Below are 16,840 nucleotides of genomic sequence, written 5' to 3'. Positions count from 1 at the left end.
GATCTGCAGAGACAGAGGGTGTGAGGGAGAGAGGAGGGTGTGCGAAGGCGGAACTGTAATCCAAATGTTTCCACAGGAAATGCTGGGCTGGAAGTCTGTCTGCTGGCTCCATCACCCTGACACCCAAGCGGCTTCACTTTGAACTGTTTATTTGTGAGGTTCATTGCAAAAAGTGGGAAGTGGTGGAGGGGGAAGAGATATTGACACACCAAGGCGAGGAGAGACAGCAGCCAATCAGAAGAGGAAGCAGTGGACTCTGCACCTGAAGGCTGTGGGCTTTCAGTTTCAGCTGGGACACTGTAGTTGGACCTTTGAGAGGTGGGTCATTGCCATCATACCCCCTCACTGTGAGGCATCACTAGACCCCAAAAGAACCCAACAGACAGTCCGACACTGGGTTCACCTTGAAGCAGCGAGGTTGCCGTGGTTACCGTCTCTGGTATGCCATCTTTGCTGTAAATGGACTGCAGAAATTCTGGCAGGCAGTCGTTCTCGTCAGTAATCACCACGCGCACCTGGAACAGAGACGTAGCAATAGACATGAGGGGGAGGAGGGAAAGAGGCAGTGCTGGGTGGGTGGGGGGTTGCAGGCTACAAAAAGCATTAACACCTATAAGCGACCCCATCCCTAGACATGGCACAGGAGAGTCACCAGCTGTAATTCTAAGTGGTGCTGTTCCACACTACCGATTTACTACATGTAAGAGAATGGACTCCTGCCACACCGTGCCTTTTAGTGGGTGACGGAGCAGAGACATGCGGCGCCCCCTTCATTCCTTCCCCAGGTGTTTGGGTTACAGCAATGTGGACAGGAAACCGCCCAAGTGAACTGTATCTTTTTGAACTAGCATATTCACACACGCACACACAAACACACAAAGAGACACACACAGACTGCCTCACACATGCAAACACAAACCAAAATAAACACACACAAAGCTCGTGAAGTGGGTTATGTGTGTGTGTGTGTGTGTGTGTGTGTGTGTGAGAGAGTACGTGTGGTGGTGTTCCACCTTTTTCATGCTGTGTCTTAAAGACAGTGGGGGGTGGGGGTTTTCACCAATGTTTCCTTTAGTTCATCCTAAAAAAGATCAGTGAAAGTAAAGCTGAGAAGCAGCCAGAGTCAGAACTGAGATAATATCCCTTAAATGAAAAGGATAACAGTAGCGTTATTCTTGGGGATTTGCCTGGTGCGAAAAGTGACCCGGTGCAAGACAATGATTTCTGCACTTATGGCTACTGTTTTTTTCTACATCTAATAAAAAGGGAAATTAACAAGAAATGTAGACGCTAATATACAAGTATGACAGGCCGATTACGGATTGTCCGAGTCCGTGAAACTCTGGATGTGGATCACATTCTGGGCAATTTGTGGATGAGGCAGAGCCTTAAAGCCAAAGGAAGTGGAGCTAAAACTCTTGAGAAAGTGAAGGCTTGGAGCCAGAGGAGGTGGAACTAAAATTCACAATAAGCCAGAGTCTTGGAGCCAAAGGAAGTAGGGATTCAATTAAGGAGTTAGCAGAACTATGGATCAGTAGAAAGCAGAGCTTGTGTACTGGAGGAGTTAGAGCAGCGGAGCCATAGCACTTGTTTCCTCTGAGTGACTTTCGGAGGTGGTGAGGAAGAAACATGCGGAGACAAGAAGGTACTAAATGCTTTTAAATGCACTCTGGTTCAAAGGACACTTAGCAGGAGTGTCTTTATTTTTGAGCTTTTTAGTTTTTTATGTAATATCAGAAATTTGAAATGACATGATCCAACAGGCAGCTTTGCATGAATATGTCTGTGGTAGCATAAACATTTGGATTTTTCTTTTTTTATAAATTACATTTTAATAAACGGCTTACAATTGCTGTTGTACAGCCAACCTAGCAATGTTACCTTAAACAACCTTAAATCACATTTTGTACGATGTTAGTGTCATGATTTCCTCTCAGAATTCTGATGCCGGACCCAAGTGTGGGGCTCAGGATGTTTTAATTAAGGGAAATCCAAAACTCGTTGTCCGAAAACAGGCAGGGGTCATCGAGGCGCGAACGTAGGCAAAAAGGAGAATCCGAAAGACGTGATCCACAAAGACAGGCAGTAGGTTGAGAAGATACCGGGAAGACTTGAAGACACGGGAGAAGGGTTTGGGAACAAGGGCAAGGAGATCGGGAAACAGGGGTGAGAAGGAGAGCAGATGCAACACACAGGCGACTAGCAAGGCTGAACTAAGGTTCTGTGTCCTGCTGCGCTCCGAGTTCCCTTTTATGCTAGCGTCTCATGATCCACCGCAGGTGTTCCCTGTTGCATGGAAGTGGAGGGCGTGACAGTTAGTTGATATTTATACTGCCTTTTTGGAGGTTTAATCCAAGTACACCGTATTATATTTCCTTCTGTGCAACGGCGCTGTGACAAACAATAACTGCTGGCTTCAGGAATGGAATTCCATAGAAGCTCTTTAGAAAGATAGCGGATGGTCGGAGCTTAGCACACAGCACGGATCCTGGAAAAAGCCACGTCTGTGTGAGGACATGGTTACTCTTGTCCAGACAGGAAAAAAAAGCCATTCTGCTTCCATCCACATCTCCTGTGGTTCTGGAACTGACAGTGATGAGACCAACTTCTGATTTCCAGGTGGCATTAGATGCAGACATGTAGGAATCAAGGGAAGGGCTCAGTTCACACCTTCAAGAAAGCAGACGTTGAGTGGGCGACCCAAAACAACTCCACCCTCTGGCAGATTGTCTGGCTGACAACGATTCTTTATTCACAGGCAACAGCCTGGTGGTGAAACCAAACTGTGCTCAAGATCAGCTTCCCTCAGAAACAATGATTCTGAATTTACTTCCTTAGTGCGTAGCACCAGCTGGACAAGGGATCTCAAGACTAGGGGAAATGTAACGATTTGTGTTCTGGAGTTCAAGAACCACAAAAAATTAAAGGGAGCAAGGATTCAGAAAAAGGTCCGTGGACTTTCATAGCCCTGTATTGTTGGGCTTTCTCACATGTAGCAGATGAATGGCAACTATACAGCATCCAGACCTCCACCTGAACTACAGAGATTGAACTCTGTCCAAACTCAACATTTCCTCCCTCATCTCAATGGGCTGGACTTCACAGTTCTAGCCTCTTCTGCTTGATCAAACTGTTGGGCCTCATCCAGGATTTCTGCAGAGTCCCATTGTTTCATCCAGCCACTCTAAAATCTCCCTTTGCTCTGTGATCGGCTGCTAAGCCTGGGGCTGGGGGCCTCAGAGAATCGCAGAGAAGAACACAAGGGAGAGTCCAATATTATCCTGATCCTTTCAGTAAGCCTTATACTGATCCTTTCAGTAAGCCTCATACTGCAAGAGCTGGGATTGAGCAGTTCTCCAAGTGACCGCCATGCCGACACCTAGTCTATCCTCAGTGCTTTCTGAGTCCCTGAGGATGGTTCGGTGTGGTGCTGTCAGGTCATGTAACCAGCAGGGGAAATTATAAGGAGATTCTAATTAAGGCTAGAATTACCTCTCCCTTTCTTTACTTAGCAAATGTCTGTCTGAAGTACTTCTATCCAACCTGGAGGCACGAGACACAAAACCCTGCCTTCATCTGCGGATGTCACTCTCCCACTAACACTGTGATTTTAAATATGTGTATTTGTGTATTAACACAGGTGTAAAAAAAATCTGTTTCCCCGTTAGAAAAAAAACACATTACAAATATACTTCACTGTTTAACTATGGGGGGTGCGATGGCACAGTGGGGTGGACCAGGTCCTGCTCTCCAGTGGGTCTGGGGTTCGAGTCCTGCTTGGGGTGCCTTGCGACAGACTGGCGTCCTGTCCTGGGTATGTCCCCTCCCCCGCCAGCCTTATGCCCTGTGTTGCTGGGTTAGGCTCCGGCTCCCCGCAACCCCGAATGCAACAAGCGGTTCAGGTGGTGTGTGTGTTCAACTATATTTTACTGTTAGGGATAAGAAAAATTACCAGACAACTGTCTAGAAATGCATTCCAGAGCAGGCAGAAACTTATTAGGTGCAAAAGTGCAATATACAGAATTGTAATAACAATATCCTTCCCTAGACCAATCAGCTGCATGAAGGTCCATCCATTGACACTTCAGCCCCGCCCACTGAGACCTACCTCAGCAGCACTACTGAGGCTCTCCTGACTCTCGCTGGCTCTCACCAGCAGCAGGTAGCGGTGCTGGTCACTCTCGTAGTCAATGGTGCGAGTCAGGCTGATTTCACCAGTCTCCTGCTGGATGGAGAAGAGGCTGCTGGGATTGATAAGCAAGCTGTAGCTGATGGGCTGCTTCTGGAAGGACAGAGCGAGGGCCACCAGGAAGCTGCAATGCAAAATGTCATAATGTCTCAAAGTTTCTACAATTGTATCTATCTTACATTTCATATGTGTATTTTAATTATGAATAAAGCAGCAGAAAAGAGTAAAACTTCTCAACACTAATCTAGAGTGAATTTATATTGAATATATTGCAAATATAAATGTCGGTAATTTGTAAGAAGCACACACATTTGCCACTTGGAGGCTTAACTGTAAACTGGAAAATTTCCAAATTAATCTCGATGTAAAACATACACTGTAAGTGATATTTAATATCTGCGAGTGTCAGTGAAATGGTTCCCCTGGTTTGACTGTACCATCACTGTCTGACTGATTAATTACTGATTGATTACAGGCTGTGGCTTATTTGCAGAGAGCTGCAGGATATCAGGGATGCCGGTGCAGCCAGAGCACAGCTGTGGGGCTCAGGTGCTGAGACCACAGTGGGTTCCTTTTTACAGCAAACAGAACCGCATCTTGCGCCCAAATTGTGTTAGTTGTCTTTCTGTTGCCATTTGCCCCTCAGCTGAAAGTTGGCAACCGACCTTGAGGTCACCACAGTCATGAATATAATGGTCCCGGCTCTCCATGTGGTGGCATGGTACTATTAACATCATTGCTGCATCACATCCTATTAGGAGAGGCGCTAGAATGGTAGTTTCTCGCTGCTTTTGCTCAGCAGCAGTATCCGTGCCAACAAACGGGCTCTCCCGTTTCAATTTCATCTGCACTGCTCTATAATGCATCCAAAATCATTTCCAAATTATTATTTGACCAGGTTGTTACTGCTGACCACATCAATTGGTCATGGAATGCTTGGGGGATTTGGAATTAATATACTGTGACTCAAACACCTTCAAAAAACTGAGAGAAGAATTGAGACACTACAGAAGCATTATGGGGAATAAGAAAGATCATCTGGGGAGAAGAAGATGATTAATGAATCCCCCAGAGTCATGTATATCTAATAGAGAGTGTACACTGATGGCACTTTTCTGGACAGGGAGAGTTCCTCTTCTAGTGTGTGTACGTGTGTGTGTTCACGTCCCCTCCCACTCACGGCTGTCCCTCTGGTGTATTCTCTGGGATGGAAATGGAGTAGGAGGCATTGGTGAACTGAGGGGCCCGAGGACCGGCGACCACCGATACGATGGCCGTAGGACTGCGGCTGCCCAGCCTGTCGGCTGCCATCACAGTCAGCAGGTACTCGCGGTCCTTCTGCAGGGGCAACCCAGATGTCTTGATGTGCCCGCTCTTCCGGTCTACTTCAAACCGCCCGTCACCGCCTGGTGCCACAGAGCAATGGGAGCAGAAACAAGAGTCACTCATCATGGGTACAGAGTCCTCACTTACAGTATATACACACTCCTTTGGTCACCACCGATGTAACAGTCATCAAAGGCAAAAAAGACTTTTATCATTTATCTGACACCTTTTTCCAAGGTGGCTAACAGTGCTAGTTTTAGCACATTAATATATTTACACTGATTTATCCATTTATTAGGGGGGTGCGGTGGCGCAGTGGCGCAGTGGGTTGGACCACAGTCCTGCTGTCCGGTGGGTCTGGGGTTCAAGTCTCGCTTGGGGTGCCTTGTGACGGACTGGCGTCCCGTCCTGGGTGTGTTCCCTCCTCCTCTGGCCTTACGCCCCTGTGTTCCCGGGTAGGCTCCGGTTCCCTGTGACCCCGTATGGGACAAGCGGTTCTGAAAAATGTGTGTGTGTGTGTGTATCCATTTATTATTAGGGTACTTTCTACTGTATCTGTCCAGGGAAAGAAGCCTCATCAAGGGTACTATAGCAAGAGGAAGGGATTTGAACCCAGGTATATCTGATTAAAAGATAGCAGCTCCGCACATTATACCACCTACTGGCCCTTCAGATGTGGCTGTTCAGCTGTACCCTGTTTTTACTCATTCCAGGCAGTAACAGAGAAAATGCTGCAAGCTGAACAACAGACACAAGTGCTGATCCCTGCTGGCACTGTCTCCTGTTCTACTGGGAGACAAGGAGTCTGAACCCGTGTCTGGAGACTCCCTGCCCACACCGTGAGCTGTATTTTTTGCTTGTGGGTGAAAAAAGGCCTCTGAATTCCTGAGGCTCAGTCACACCCTCCTCAGTTCAGGGATCCCACACAGGAGCTTCAGTGTCACCTGACACACATGGGGTGTCCAAGGTGCTCCACAGAGAGCTAACAGAGGAGCTTCCTACAGCAGGAACTTCTTCAAATTACTACTTTAGCACAATCATCTCCTATGAGTTTTGAACTATAAGCCCTTCTAAATAAATTCGTAAACAATAGATACTTTAAGGTGTGATAACGTCAAAAACGTCATGCAAAATCAAAGGTAGGTTCTCAGTTTTGTCCCTGGTATGGTAGAAAGTACTACCTGTGTCCTTCAGAACTGTTGAATCTCTCCCACATTCAAGAAGTGTCTCAAGCCATCTCTTTCAGAACCACTTCTCTCCTGATCTCCTGGTAAATTTGAAGAACTGCTATACAAACCGGCCCACTATGGACACATCTGGGCAATCCAGGGCTTGTCTATAATCTGTGACCTCCTAGAAGGTCACATTCTTTGTGGTGACCCTGATGGAGCCTTGTATCAGAGGAGACACAATAACTGAGAAGATTCACAGCAACCGGAAACCAATTAGGTATTCTCAGTTGCCATCATCTCCACCTGATGCAGTGGAAAAAACTGTAAGGCACAACATCCAAGATGTCAGACATCAGTGCTGTGTTTTCAGTGTGCCAAGCTAAGATGACAACAGAAATCTAGTCCTTTTTGCTTTTTTCCCTGCAAGAACCACAAAAGGATGTAGAAAAAATAGTAGGGATGCTGGAAAAATTGCAGTGTAGCATGTTTTTGTTCTTGCCATTTCATTTCATTCAGCACTAACAGTGGTCCAGAGAGCTCCTCCTATAGACAGAGAAACGAGAAAAGAAGTAGTCCTACCCACCGCTCTAAGAAAAAAATACCTGGTAACAGGAAGTGCTCACCGTCAGACAGGAAGTACTCCACCTCCCCGTTGCTGCCTTCATCCCCATCGCGGGCATGGAGCTTGTAAACAAGTGTCCCAGCAGGGGCTTCAGGAGACACCACTGCCAGGTAAGGGAATGGGGCCATGGTCCACTCTGGGGCGTTGTCATTTACGTCCATGACCACCAGTTCCACTTGCACCAGGTACCACTCTGGACCTGGGGTGGGGGTTCGGGGTGGGGCAAAGGAGAACAGTGGGAAGACATTTAAACGAAGACACGTGCTTTGGTGGGGATTGGACCTTCAACCTTTAGATCTAAAGGCAGTAGCTCTAACCATGACACTACCAGGTGTCCCAACTTCAAGTCTGGTCCCTTTTACCACTAAGTTACAATCAACAAAAGGTTAGTAAGCTATCCCTTGATTTATTCACTGTTTAGGCTTTTTAATTCAATATTGCTATTAATATCAGGTTAAATGAAAATTACAAATAAAAAACGATTGAAAATTAGAATCTGTCATCTACACAATCTCATTCTGTCTGCTGATTGTTGACCTTAATCATCTTGTTATTGGTCACCAACACTCAGGAACATGTGAACTGAGCTGTGAACATTGAGGCCGTGAGTTGAATTAAGGCTGTCTGACACCCCCTGTTGTGTTTGGGTGCTCGTTTGTTCGTTTGTACTAATGTTTGCAGTTATAGCACACTCCATGACCAGTCGTCTCACCCCTCCCACAGTTCGGCCACAAGTGGACCCACTTTGACCCTTGCTGACCTCTAACACCAGCTAAGTGGGTGCCCACATCTCAAGGCTCTGCGCATTATTGATACTGTGTAGCAATGTCTGACTGCTTCATATGTTCGTTTCGCTTATGTAAAGCACCGCTCACATTTTTGGTTGCCTTTTCGAAGGAAAGAAAGAAAAAAGGAAAGAAAGAGAAAGGAGAAGCAATAAGACAAATATCCACGGAGCAGCCAAACAGGATTAAGGTAACAGCATAGACTGAGGAATGAACCAGGAGTTTCCACCGCAACAGAGCAACATCTGATGGAGACAGTGCTGGGGGGGGCAGTAATTAAAACAATCAGTAAAATTAAGGGAGGCAAAGAAGAAGTGACACGAGGAAAAACACAGAGAATAAAGCACACACACATACCTACATTTTCAGAACCACTTGTCCCATACGGGGTTGCGGAGCCTACCTGGCAACACAGGGTGTAAGGCCAGAGGGGGAAGGGGACACACCCAGGACGGGACGCCAGTCCGCCGCAAGGCACCCCAAGCAGGACTCAAACCCCAGACCCACCGGAGAGCAGGACTGTGGCCCAACCCACTGCGCCACTGCACCACCGCACCCCTCCCCCCGAGAATAAAGCAATCATTTAAAATAATTAGGCAGATGCCATCAGAGCCACCTGGAACATGGCATTCGTGAGCACGTTCGCTAATTGATAGGTTTGCATCTAGTCTCCATTAATTTATGAATTGGATCAAAAAGAACACAGAGAATATGGGGGGGCATGACAACCCCCCCAGAGAGGGAACCCAAAACCCAACGTCACTGACTGAACATGGATTCTGAATTGTACCACAGATGTTTGGAAAACTTTTTACAGATAATTAGCAGACATAACTGGGACAGCAGGTGGCGCAGTGGTTAGAGCTATTGCCTTGCACAAAGGTCCCAGGTTCAAATTCCTCCTGCTGTCATACCATTGAGGAAGGTACTTTACTTGAACTGATATTGCAAAAATTAACACTGTATGCTGCTTTGAAAAAAAAGCACCAGATAAATAAATATTCTGATGATTTTTTTTTTTTTTTTGCAAAAAGTGGTATGACCCCCTCAAAACACACACAATTACAAACACATGCATACAGAGCAGATACTGCATTGATTATATCTACAGCATCTCTCTCTAAATGCAGAACATGCCACAATCGTGTGGGCAGACTCTGGACGCTGCAGGCCGACCAGTGGCATCATAGGATAGCTGCCTCTTTAATCATCTGTCCACCCCCTGTCATCTTCATTACAGGTGCTCTCATTTCCTCTGGTGCTGCCAGATACGGTGACCAATGTTATCAGTTTAGGTGGTGGCTGCAGTGTAATGGATTGCACAAAAGATTAAAGAAACACCCCCCCCCCCCAAGGCCACCCCCTAGGCCACCCCCTTAGCACATTATCTCTAAATTCCTACCAGGCAGCCAAATAGCACCCTCACTTTCTTCTGAGCCCAAGCACGTTTCCTTTCTCACTTCTCACCTCATCACGTCCTATAAACATCTACCGACGAGCTCCAGGCAATCCAATCAGCAAGCTTTGCAACCCCCCCCCCCCACAGCCCTCATAATGGCTGAGCCATGCCCCACGTCTCACGGCTTGTCTCTGGGCCAGAGTGGCGGAATGGCTCTGCAGTGAGCCAGTGTGCTGTCAATAGGCTACCAGCAGGCTTAGCTAATTAAATATTCTCTCTGAGGACTGCAAGGGGCTATTTGCCTGTCTGCAAATTGTAACTCCTGTAATTTTGTAGGGAGTTATATTGACTTTTTATAATTTCGCATCAAAATAGCAATTAGACAAAATACCAGCTCCAAGCCATTGCAAACTGCAAATGAGACAATGGCCGTTACAGCCAAGCCAGAACCGCTGCTTGATTTTAGTGCTTCCCATAATTGTGGCCCCGTACCAGTGCTGCCCATCTCCGTCTGCAACGGTGCTCCCGCCCACTCCCACTGCCACTGCAGCCAGCTCTCCCCAGAGGAGCCGCCAGGCCGCTGTGAGATTGCAAAGTATGTCATTTATATTTCACCAGCCTGCTTGCCTGAGCTCACGAATCAGTCCTTAAGTCCACATGTGGACGGGGACCGGTCACATTAACTGCCATGAGACTCGTGCAACTGCATGATGGTCACATGACTGCGGGCCATGGCAATGCACGTGTTGATGTGTGAACAGCTGTAAACTGTTTTCCCTCTGCTTCTCCTGAAGCTCCTCCATGACGACAGTGCAATTAGCAGCATAGTTGATAGCCAGCAGAGGCTCGTGCAGCTTGGGAATGTCAGAGCTTCTTCTCAGCTGGATGTTAGCTTAAAAAAGCTCTCAACCAAAGAGTCAAGCTGTAGATTGTCCTGTGGATTTCGCAACTGTCCCTGGGAAGTAAGTCTACTGCTTTAACCATTGCGCCATCCATTCTCCATAGGAGGCACTTGTGGCTTCCTAATACTGCTCCTCTCCTCAGCAAATAGGTCTGGTAGACAAGCAAGGTTCCCAACTTGCAGAAGGAACCAGAGCCCAGACACACTCCGACCACTGCATATTTTAATGGGTGGAGGGACACACATCTACCTGGCAGAGCAGTGTGGGACAAATAGGCCATGTCACACCACCAGACAGAACTGGTAATGAGAGGAATGGATCAGGGTAAGTACCTTGATCAGAGGGCTACAGCACAAGGTGGAACTGAAACCCAAAGCCTTTATATGGAGAGAGACTAGCTCTAACCACAATGCCACCTGTTGGCCCTCTAAACTGCAGGAAAAGTATAGAAAACCATATTAAAGCAACAATTCTTAAAGCAACTCTAAAAGAGTTTGTCTTACAGATTTGGATGTGCTTTAGCAGTACTGTGGCCAGAACATAGAAAGTAAAACATCCTCGGGAGAAAAGAGTAAGAATAGGTGCATAATGTCAGGATAAAATAGAGAAAAAGAAAAAAAAAAAAACAAACAAACAAATAAGCGTTTTCATCATGCTCTCTGACACACACGCACACACACACTATCCCCCACAATCAGAAAGCCATTCCTTTGTGTTAATCCTGCTCGAGGTTCTCAAAGTGCTTCAGACCATTCCGGTGCTCATGGACTCTCTCAAATCCCTCCACGGATCCGAACCCTGAAATCAGCCCGACGTTTCTTCGCCCCGCGGCTTAAGCGGTGCTCACCGACAAAGAGTATCGCGCGGGCCGAGCTCCGCTCATCTATAACGATCATAAGTGCCAATCTCGTTAGGTGGAACACTAACATAAATGGCACAGCATAAACATGTGCTATCCACACATGCTCCTTGACAAAGTGTTGCCACCTTCTCCAAGACGAAAACCTACTTTTTCCACACATCACTTGTTTCAGAACCGGCACCAACAAATGGAGTTGCATGCCTCAACAGATATGCACACACGTCGTACACACGATAACTCTTGAAGAGCACAAGCGGCAGCACAGTCTCACTAACAATTGAGCACCAATTAGAGGAATGGAGCTCGCCCCCATGTCCAAGACGGACTCGTAGTCCAACAAGGGTGGGTGCTCATTAGTCTTGCTGAAACTGCATTGGGCAGAACATGTTCTGCTTCTTCGCTTACATTTCAAGGAAAATTAATACGAAAACAAAATGAACCTGACAGGTTCTTTATTTCAAACCATAAAGTAAAGGTTCTTTTCAGTGCTGGTATTCATAGTTTTTACTGCGGATGGAGCTGAAGGTGCACTCTAAAAGATGCAGGGTCACAGAGGTCGAGCTGGTGGCACCACAATGCAGGAGACCAATCTCTGTGGCAGGATACCAAGCCACGTTTTCGCTCCCAAAACACAAAGAGCTGCAAAGAGAAGGTGTGAAAGCCCATAAAGGGATTATTAACAGGATTAATAAAGTGTGGGGGCAAACGTGGGATGTGAGGATTAGCATTGCAGCTTTGAAGTGAATCTGGAGAGAAAAATTGATTTGGACTCCTCTGCCGCTCCTTCAAAGACACCATCCCTCATCGAGGAGAGGAACTAAAAAACCACTAAATATGGACAGTAATGGGTGATGAGAAGCTGCACTTATGAGCATCCTGTTCCTGGGAAATGCAACGTTGAAAATAATCAACCAGTTCAGCAAGGCCTTTCTAATTAAACACTACAGCAATTATAGATTTTTCATTTTCAAGACAGTGAACTTTGACTCCTGCTTCAGAGATGTGTTGGCAGCAAGCAAGTAAGCAGGCAATGTGGCCAACCTGTTGTTTTGACAGTGAAAAAATGCATTGTTCTGGGGGGGGGGGGGGGGGGGTAACTAAGGCATATGGGGGCTGGAAACAGTTACTAATTGCAGTCGTGATTTCATAATAAGCAGGCTAATTAGCTTGTTACAGAGACTCTAATTAGTACAGTGGCAGATAATGAGAGAATCCCCTCTGTTGCTGCAATAACAACAGACTTTGTTTGGACCTGTTGGACCGACATTCACACCTGTCCCAGAGGGACCGTGGTTGGAGGTCTCGAGGGGCTGCACGAAAAACTTTGTCAGAGATGTTAAGAATAACAACCTCATCTGCAGAGGCATCAAGGGGCAACTTCATGTGATACAGAATGGTACCTCTTACTGCAGATGAACAGCTAGTTCCCACCTTGGAAAAGTCTGTAACAAACCATCTACCTTTCTGTCCATCATAATGGGATGAATTGGTTATTGGACTCAGAAAGTGTGAATTCCTTCTATCATGATGGCTTGGTGATACAGACGGAGCGGACACAAGTGCAGAGCTCAGGTTCCGGGTTTTAATGTTTCAAGCAGCAGGCGAAGGAATAGTCAAAGGACAGGTGACTGGCAAACATTCTCGGGAAAACGCAATACTCATAGACAGGTAACAGGCAATGGTCAGGAAATCCAGGGAAACGTAAAGACTAAGGAAACGCACTCAAAGGAAGGCAGCAGTTGTTTTTTGCAGAGGTTCCACATTGGAGAACTTCCAGGGCAGCCTTTCAGAAGTAGTTTCCCTAAGTGGCACTAGGTATCACTGATGAGTCAGCCAATGGGGGCGCGACAGTACCCCCCCCCCCCAACAGGCAGCACCAGACGCCCTATGCTATGGAGGACGCCCCCAAGGACAAGGCGCTGGCCACTCTGGTCGGATCCTGTGGAAGGTAGTAGTGAGATCAGGGTCAAAAATGTCACGCGCATCTACCCAAGACCGTTCCTCTGAGCCATACCCCTCCCAATCAATCAGATACTGCAGCCGTCTCCTCCGCCCCGGCGATTATTGAGCAGAGCTCAGATTGCATATGTTGGGCCCCTATCGACTTGTACCTGTTGTGGTGGGTTTGTAGAGACAGCAGGCTGGTGAAGGGAGGTTACAAAGACTTTAAGCATAGATACAAATACAGGGTGTACACGCATGTCCAGAGGCAATTGAAATTTATACGTCACCGGGCCCCTCCGCGAACTGCCACCTTACCGTGGTGGAGGGGTTTGAGTGCCTGAATGATCTCAGGAGCTATGTTGCCTGGAGCTATATGCCCCTGGTAGGGTCTCCCAAGGCAAACAGGTCCTGGGTGACAGACGAGACAAAGCACGGTTCAAAATCCCCTTATGACTATTAAATCAAGGATCTCGTTCACCCTGCCCGGTATGGAGTCATCGGGGCCCCACCCTGGAGCCAGGCCTTTGGGGGGGGGGGCTCGCATGCGAGCGCCTGGTGGCCAGGTCTATGCCCACGGGGCCTGGCCGGGCTTAGCCCGAAGCCAAGACATGGAGCCACTCTTCGGTGGGCTCACCACCTTCCAGAGAGGACATAAGGGGCCGGTGTGTTGTGATTTGGGCAGTGATCGGGCGTCAACTCTGGCTTTTGGGACTTGGAATGTCACCTCACTGCTGGGGAAGGAGCCTGAGCTAGTGCAGGAGATTGAGAGATACCATCTATATATAGTCGGGCTCACTTCCACTCAGAGCTTGGGTTCTGGAACCACTCTTCTCAACCAAGGGTGGACTCTCCACTATTCTGGCGTTGCCCAGGGTGAGAGGCGGCGGGTGGGCGTGGGCTTATTAATAGCCCCCCAGTTCAGCCGCCATGTGTTGGAGTCTACCCCGGTGAATGAGAGGGTCATCTCCCTACGCCTTCGGGTCAGGGAACGGTCTCTTACTGTCGTTTGTGCTTATGCGCCTAGCAGCAGTGTAGAGTACCCGGCCTTTTTAGAGTCCCTGGAGGGCGTGCTGGAAAGCGCCCCCACTGGGGACTCTGTCATTCTACTGGGGGACTTTAACGCCCACATGGGTAGCGACAGTGACACCTGGAGGGGCGTGATTGGGAGGAACGGCCTCCCTGATCTGAACCCGAGTGGTGAGTTGTTATTGGATTTCTGTGCTAGTCGCGGTTTATCCATTACGAACACCATGTTCATGCATAAGGGTGTCCATCAGTGCACTTGGCACCAGGACACCCTAGGTCGGAGGTCGATGATCGACTTTGTAGTCGTTTCTTCTGACCTTCGGCCATATATCTTGGACACTCGGGTGAAGAGAGGGGCTGAGCTGTCAACTGATCACCACCTGGTGGTGAGTTGGATTCGATGGCAGGGGAAAAAGCTGGACAGACCTGGCAGGCCCAAATGCATAGTGAGGGTCTGTTGGGAACGTTTGGCGGAGGCCCCTGTCAGAGAGGTCTTCAACTCCCACCTCCGACAGAGCTTCAACCAGGTCCCGAGGGAGGTGGGGGACATTGAGTCCGAATGGACTATGCTCCACACCTCCATTGTTGGGGCGGCGGTTCGGAGCTGCGGCCATAAAGTCTCCGGCGCCTGTTGCGGTGGCAATCCCCGAACACGGTGGTGGACACCAGAGGTAAGGGATGCCGTCAAGCTGAAGAAGGAGTTCTATCGGGCCTGGCTGGCTCATGGGACTCCTGAAGCAGCTGACGGGTACCGGCGGGCCAAACAGAGCGCGGCTCTGGCAGTCGCCGCAGCAAAAACTCGGGCCTGGGAAGAGTTCGGTGAGGCCATGGAGGAAGACTTTCGGTCGGCATCAAAGAGATTCTGGCAAACCGTCCGCCGACTCAGAGGGGGGGAAGCAGTGTTCCGCCAGCACTGTTTACAGTGGAAGTGGTGCACTGCTGACCTCAACTGAGGATGTCCTCGGGCGGTGGAAGGAGTAGTTTGAGGATCTCCTCAATCCCTCCGACACGCCTTCCGTAGAGGAAGCTGAGGCCGGGGACTCGGAGGGGGACTCGTCCATTACCCTGGCTGAAGTTGCTGAGGTAGTCAAAAAAAACTCCTCGGTGGCAAGGCTCCGAGGGTAGATGAGATCCATCCCAAATTTTTCAAGTCTCTGGATGTTGTGGGGCTGTCTTGGCTGACACGCCTCTGCAGCATCGCGTGGAGTTCGGGGACGGTGCCTCTGGACTGGCAGATCGGGGCGGTGGTCCCTCTTTTTAAGAAGGGGGACTGGAGATTGCGTTCCAACTATAGGGGGATCACACTCCTTAGCCTCCCTGGGAAAGTCTATGCCGGGGTACTGGAGAGGAGAATCCGACCGATAGTCGAACCTCAGTTCCAGGATGAGCAATGCGGTTTTCGCCCTGGCCGTGGAACACTGGACCAGCTCTGTTGAAGGGTTCATGGGAGTTTGCCCAACCAGTCCATATGTGTTTTGTGGCCCTGGAGAAGGCATTCAACCGTGTCCCTCGTGGCATCCTGTGGGGGGTACTTCGGGATTATGGGGTTCAGGGCTCGTTGCTACGGGCTGTTCGTTCCCTGTATGACCAGAGCAGGAGCCTGGTTCGCATTGCCGGCAGTAAGTCAGACCTGTTCCCGGTGCATGTTGGACTCCGCCAGGGCTGCCCTTTGTCACCGATTCTGTTCATTATCTTTATGGACAGAATTTCTAGGCGCAGCCAGGGAACGGAGGGTGTCAGTTTTGGTGGCCGCAGGATCTCGTCTCTGCTTTTTGCGGACGATGTGGTCCTGTTGGCTTCATCGAATCAAGACTTACAGTGTGCACTGGAGAGGTTTGCAGCCGAGTGCGAAGCGGCGGGGATGAGAATCAGCACCTCCAAATCCGAGACCATGGTCCTCAGTGGGAAAAAGGTGGATTGCTCCCTCCGGGTTAGGGGGGAGCTCCTCCCTCAAGTGGAGGAGTTTAAGTATCTCGGGGTCTTGTTCACGAGTGAGGGAAAAATGGAGCGGCAGGTTGACAGACGGATCGGTGCGGCGTCCGCAGTAATGCGGTCATTGTACCGGTCTGTTGTGGTGAAGAAGCAGCTGAGTCGTAAGGCAAAGCTCTCAATTTACCGGTCGATCTACGTTCCTACCCTCACCTATGGTCATGAACTCTGGATCATGACCGAAAGAATGAGATCGTGGATACAAGCGGCAGAAATGAGTTTCCTCCGCAGAGTGGCTGGGCGCACCCTTAGGGATAGGGTGACGAGCTCAGTCACCCGGGAGGAGCTCGGAGTAGAGCCGCTGCTCCTCCGCATCGAGAGGAGCTAGTTGAGGTGGCTCGGGCATCTGTTCCGGATGCCTCCTGACGCCTCCCTGGGGAGGTGTTCCAGGCATGTCCCAGTGGGAGGAGGCCTTGGGGCAGACCCAGGACACGTTGGAGAGACTACGTCTCCCAGCTGGCCTGGGAACGCCTTGGGATTCCCCCAGAGGAGCTAGAGGAGGTTTGCGGGGAGAGGGAAGTCTGGGGGGCTCTGCTTAGACTACTGCCCCCGCGACCCGGTCCGGGATAAGCGGAGGAAGATGGATGGATGGATGGACGTCACCGGGGTAACTCGTCACAACAC

General features: G+C 49.0%; 1 protein-coding gene across 3 annotated transcripts in view; it reads right to left on the bottom strand.

The window, feature by feature from the left end:
* LOC108937804 (neural-cadherin-like) overlaps positions 1-16,840 on the bottom strand; it is a 139,645-nt gene that overhangs the window by 91,227 nt on the left and 31,578 nt on the right. For all 3 annotated transcript variants that reach the window (XM_029257678.1, XM_018757962.2, XM_029257684.1), the window contains exons 2-5: positions 7,311-7,508; positions 5,370-5,595; positions 4,109-4,313; positions 404-515 (exon numbers count right to left, since the gene is read on the bottom strand). In XM_029257678.1, the coding sequence (XP_029113511.1) occupies positions 404-515; positions 4,109-4,313; positions 5,370-5,595; positions 7,311-7,508 (741 nt within the window). The remainder of the gene's footprint in view (positions 1-403; positions 516-4,108; positions 4,314-5,369; positions 5,596-7,310; positions 7,509-16,840) is intronic.

Source organism: Scleropages formosus, chromosome 1, assembly GCF_900964775.1.
Source record: "Scleropages formosus chromosome 1, fSclFor1.1, whole genome shotgun sequence".
Taxonomy (NCBI): domain Eukaryota; kingdom Metazoa; phylum Chordata; class Actinopteri; order Osteoglossiformes; family Osteoglossidae; genus Scleropages; species Scleropages formosus.
This window is presented reverse-complemented; position numbering and strand designations above follow the sequence as displayed.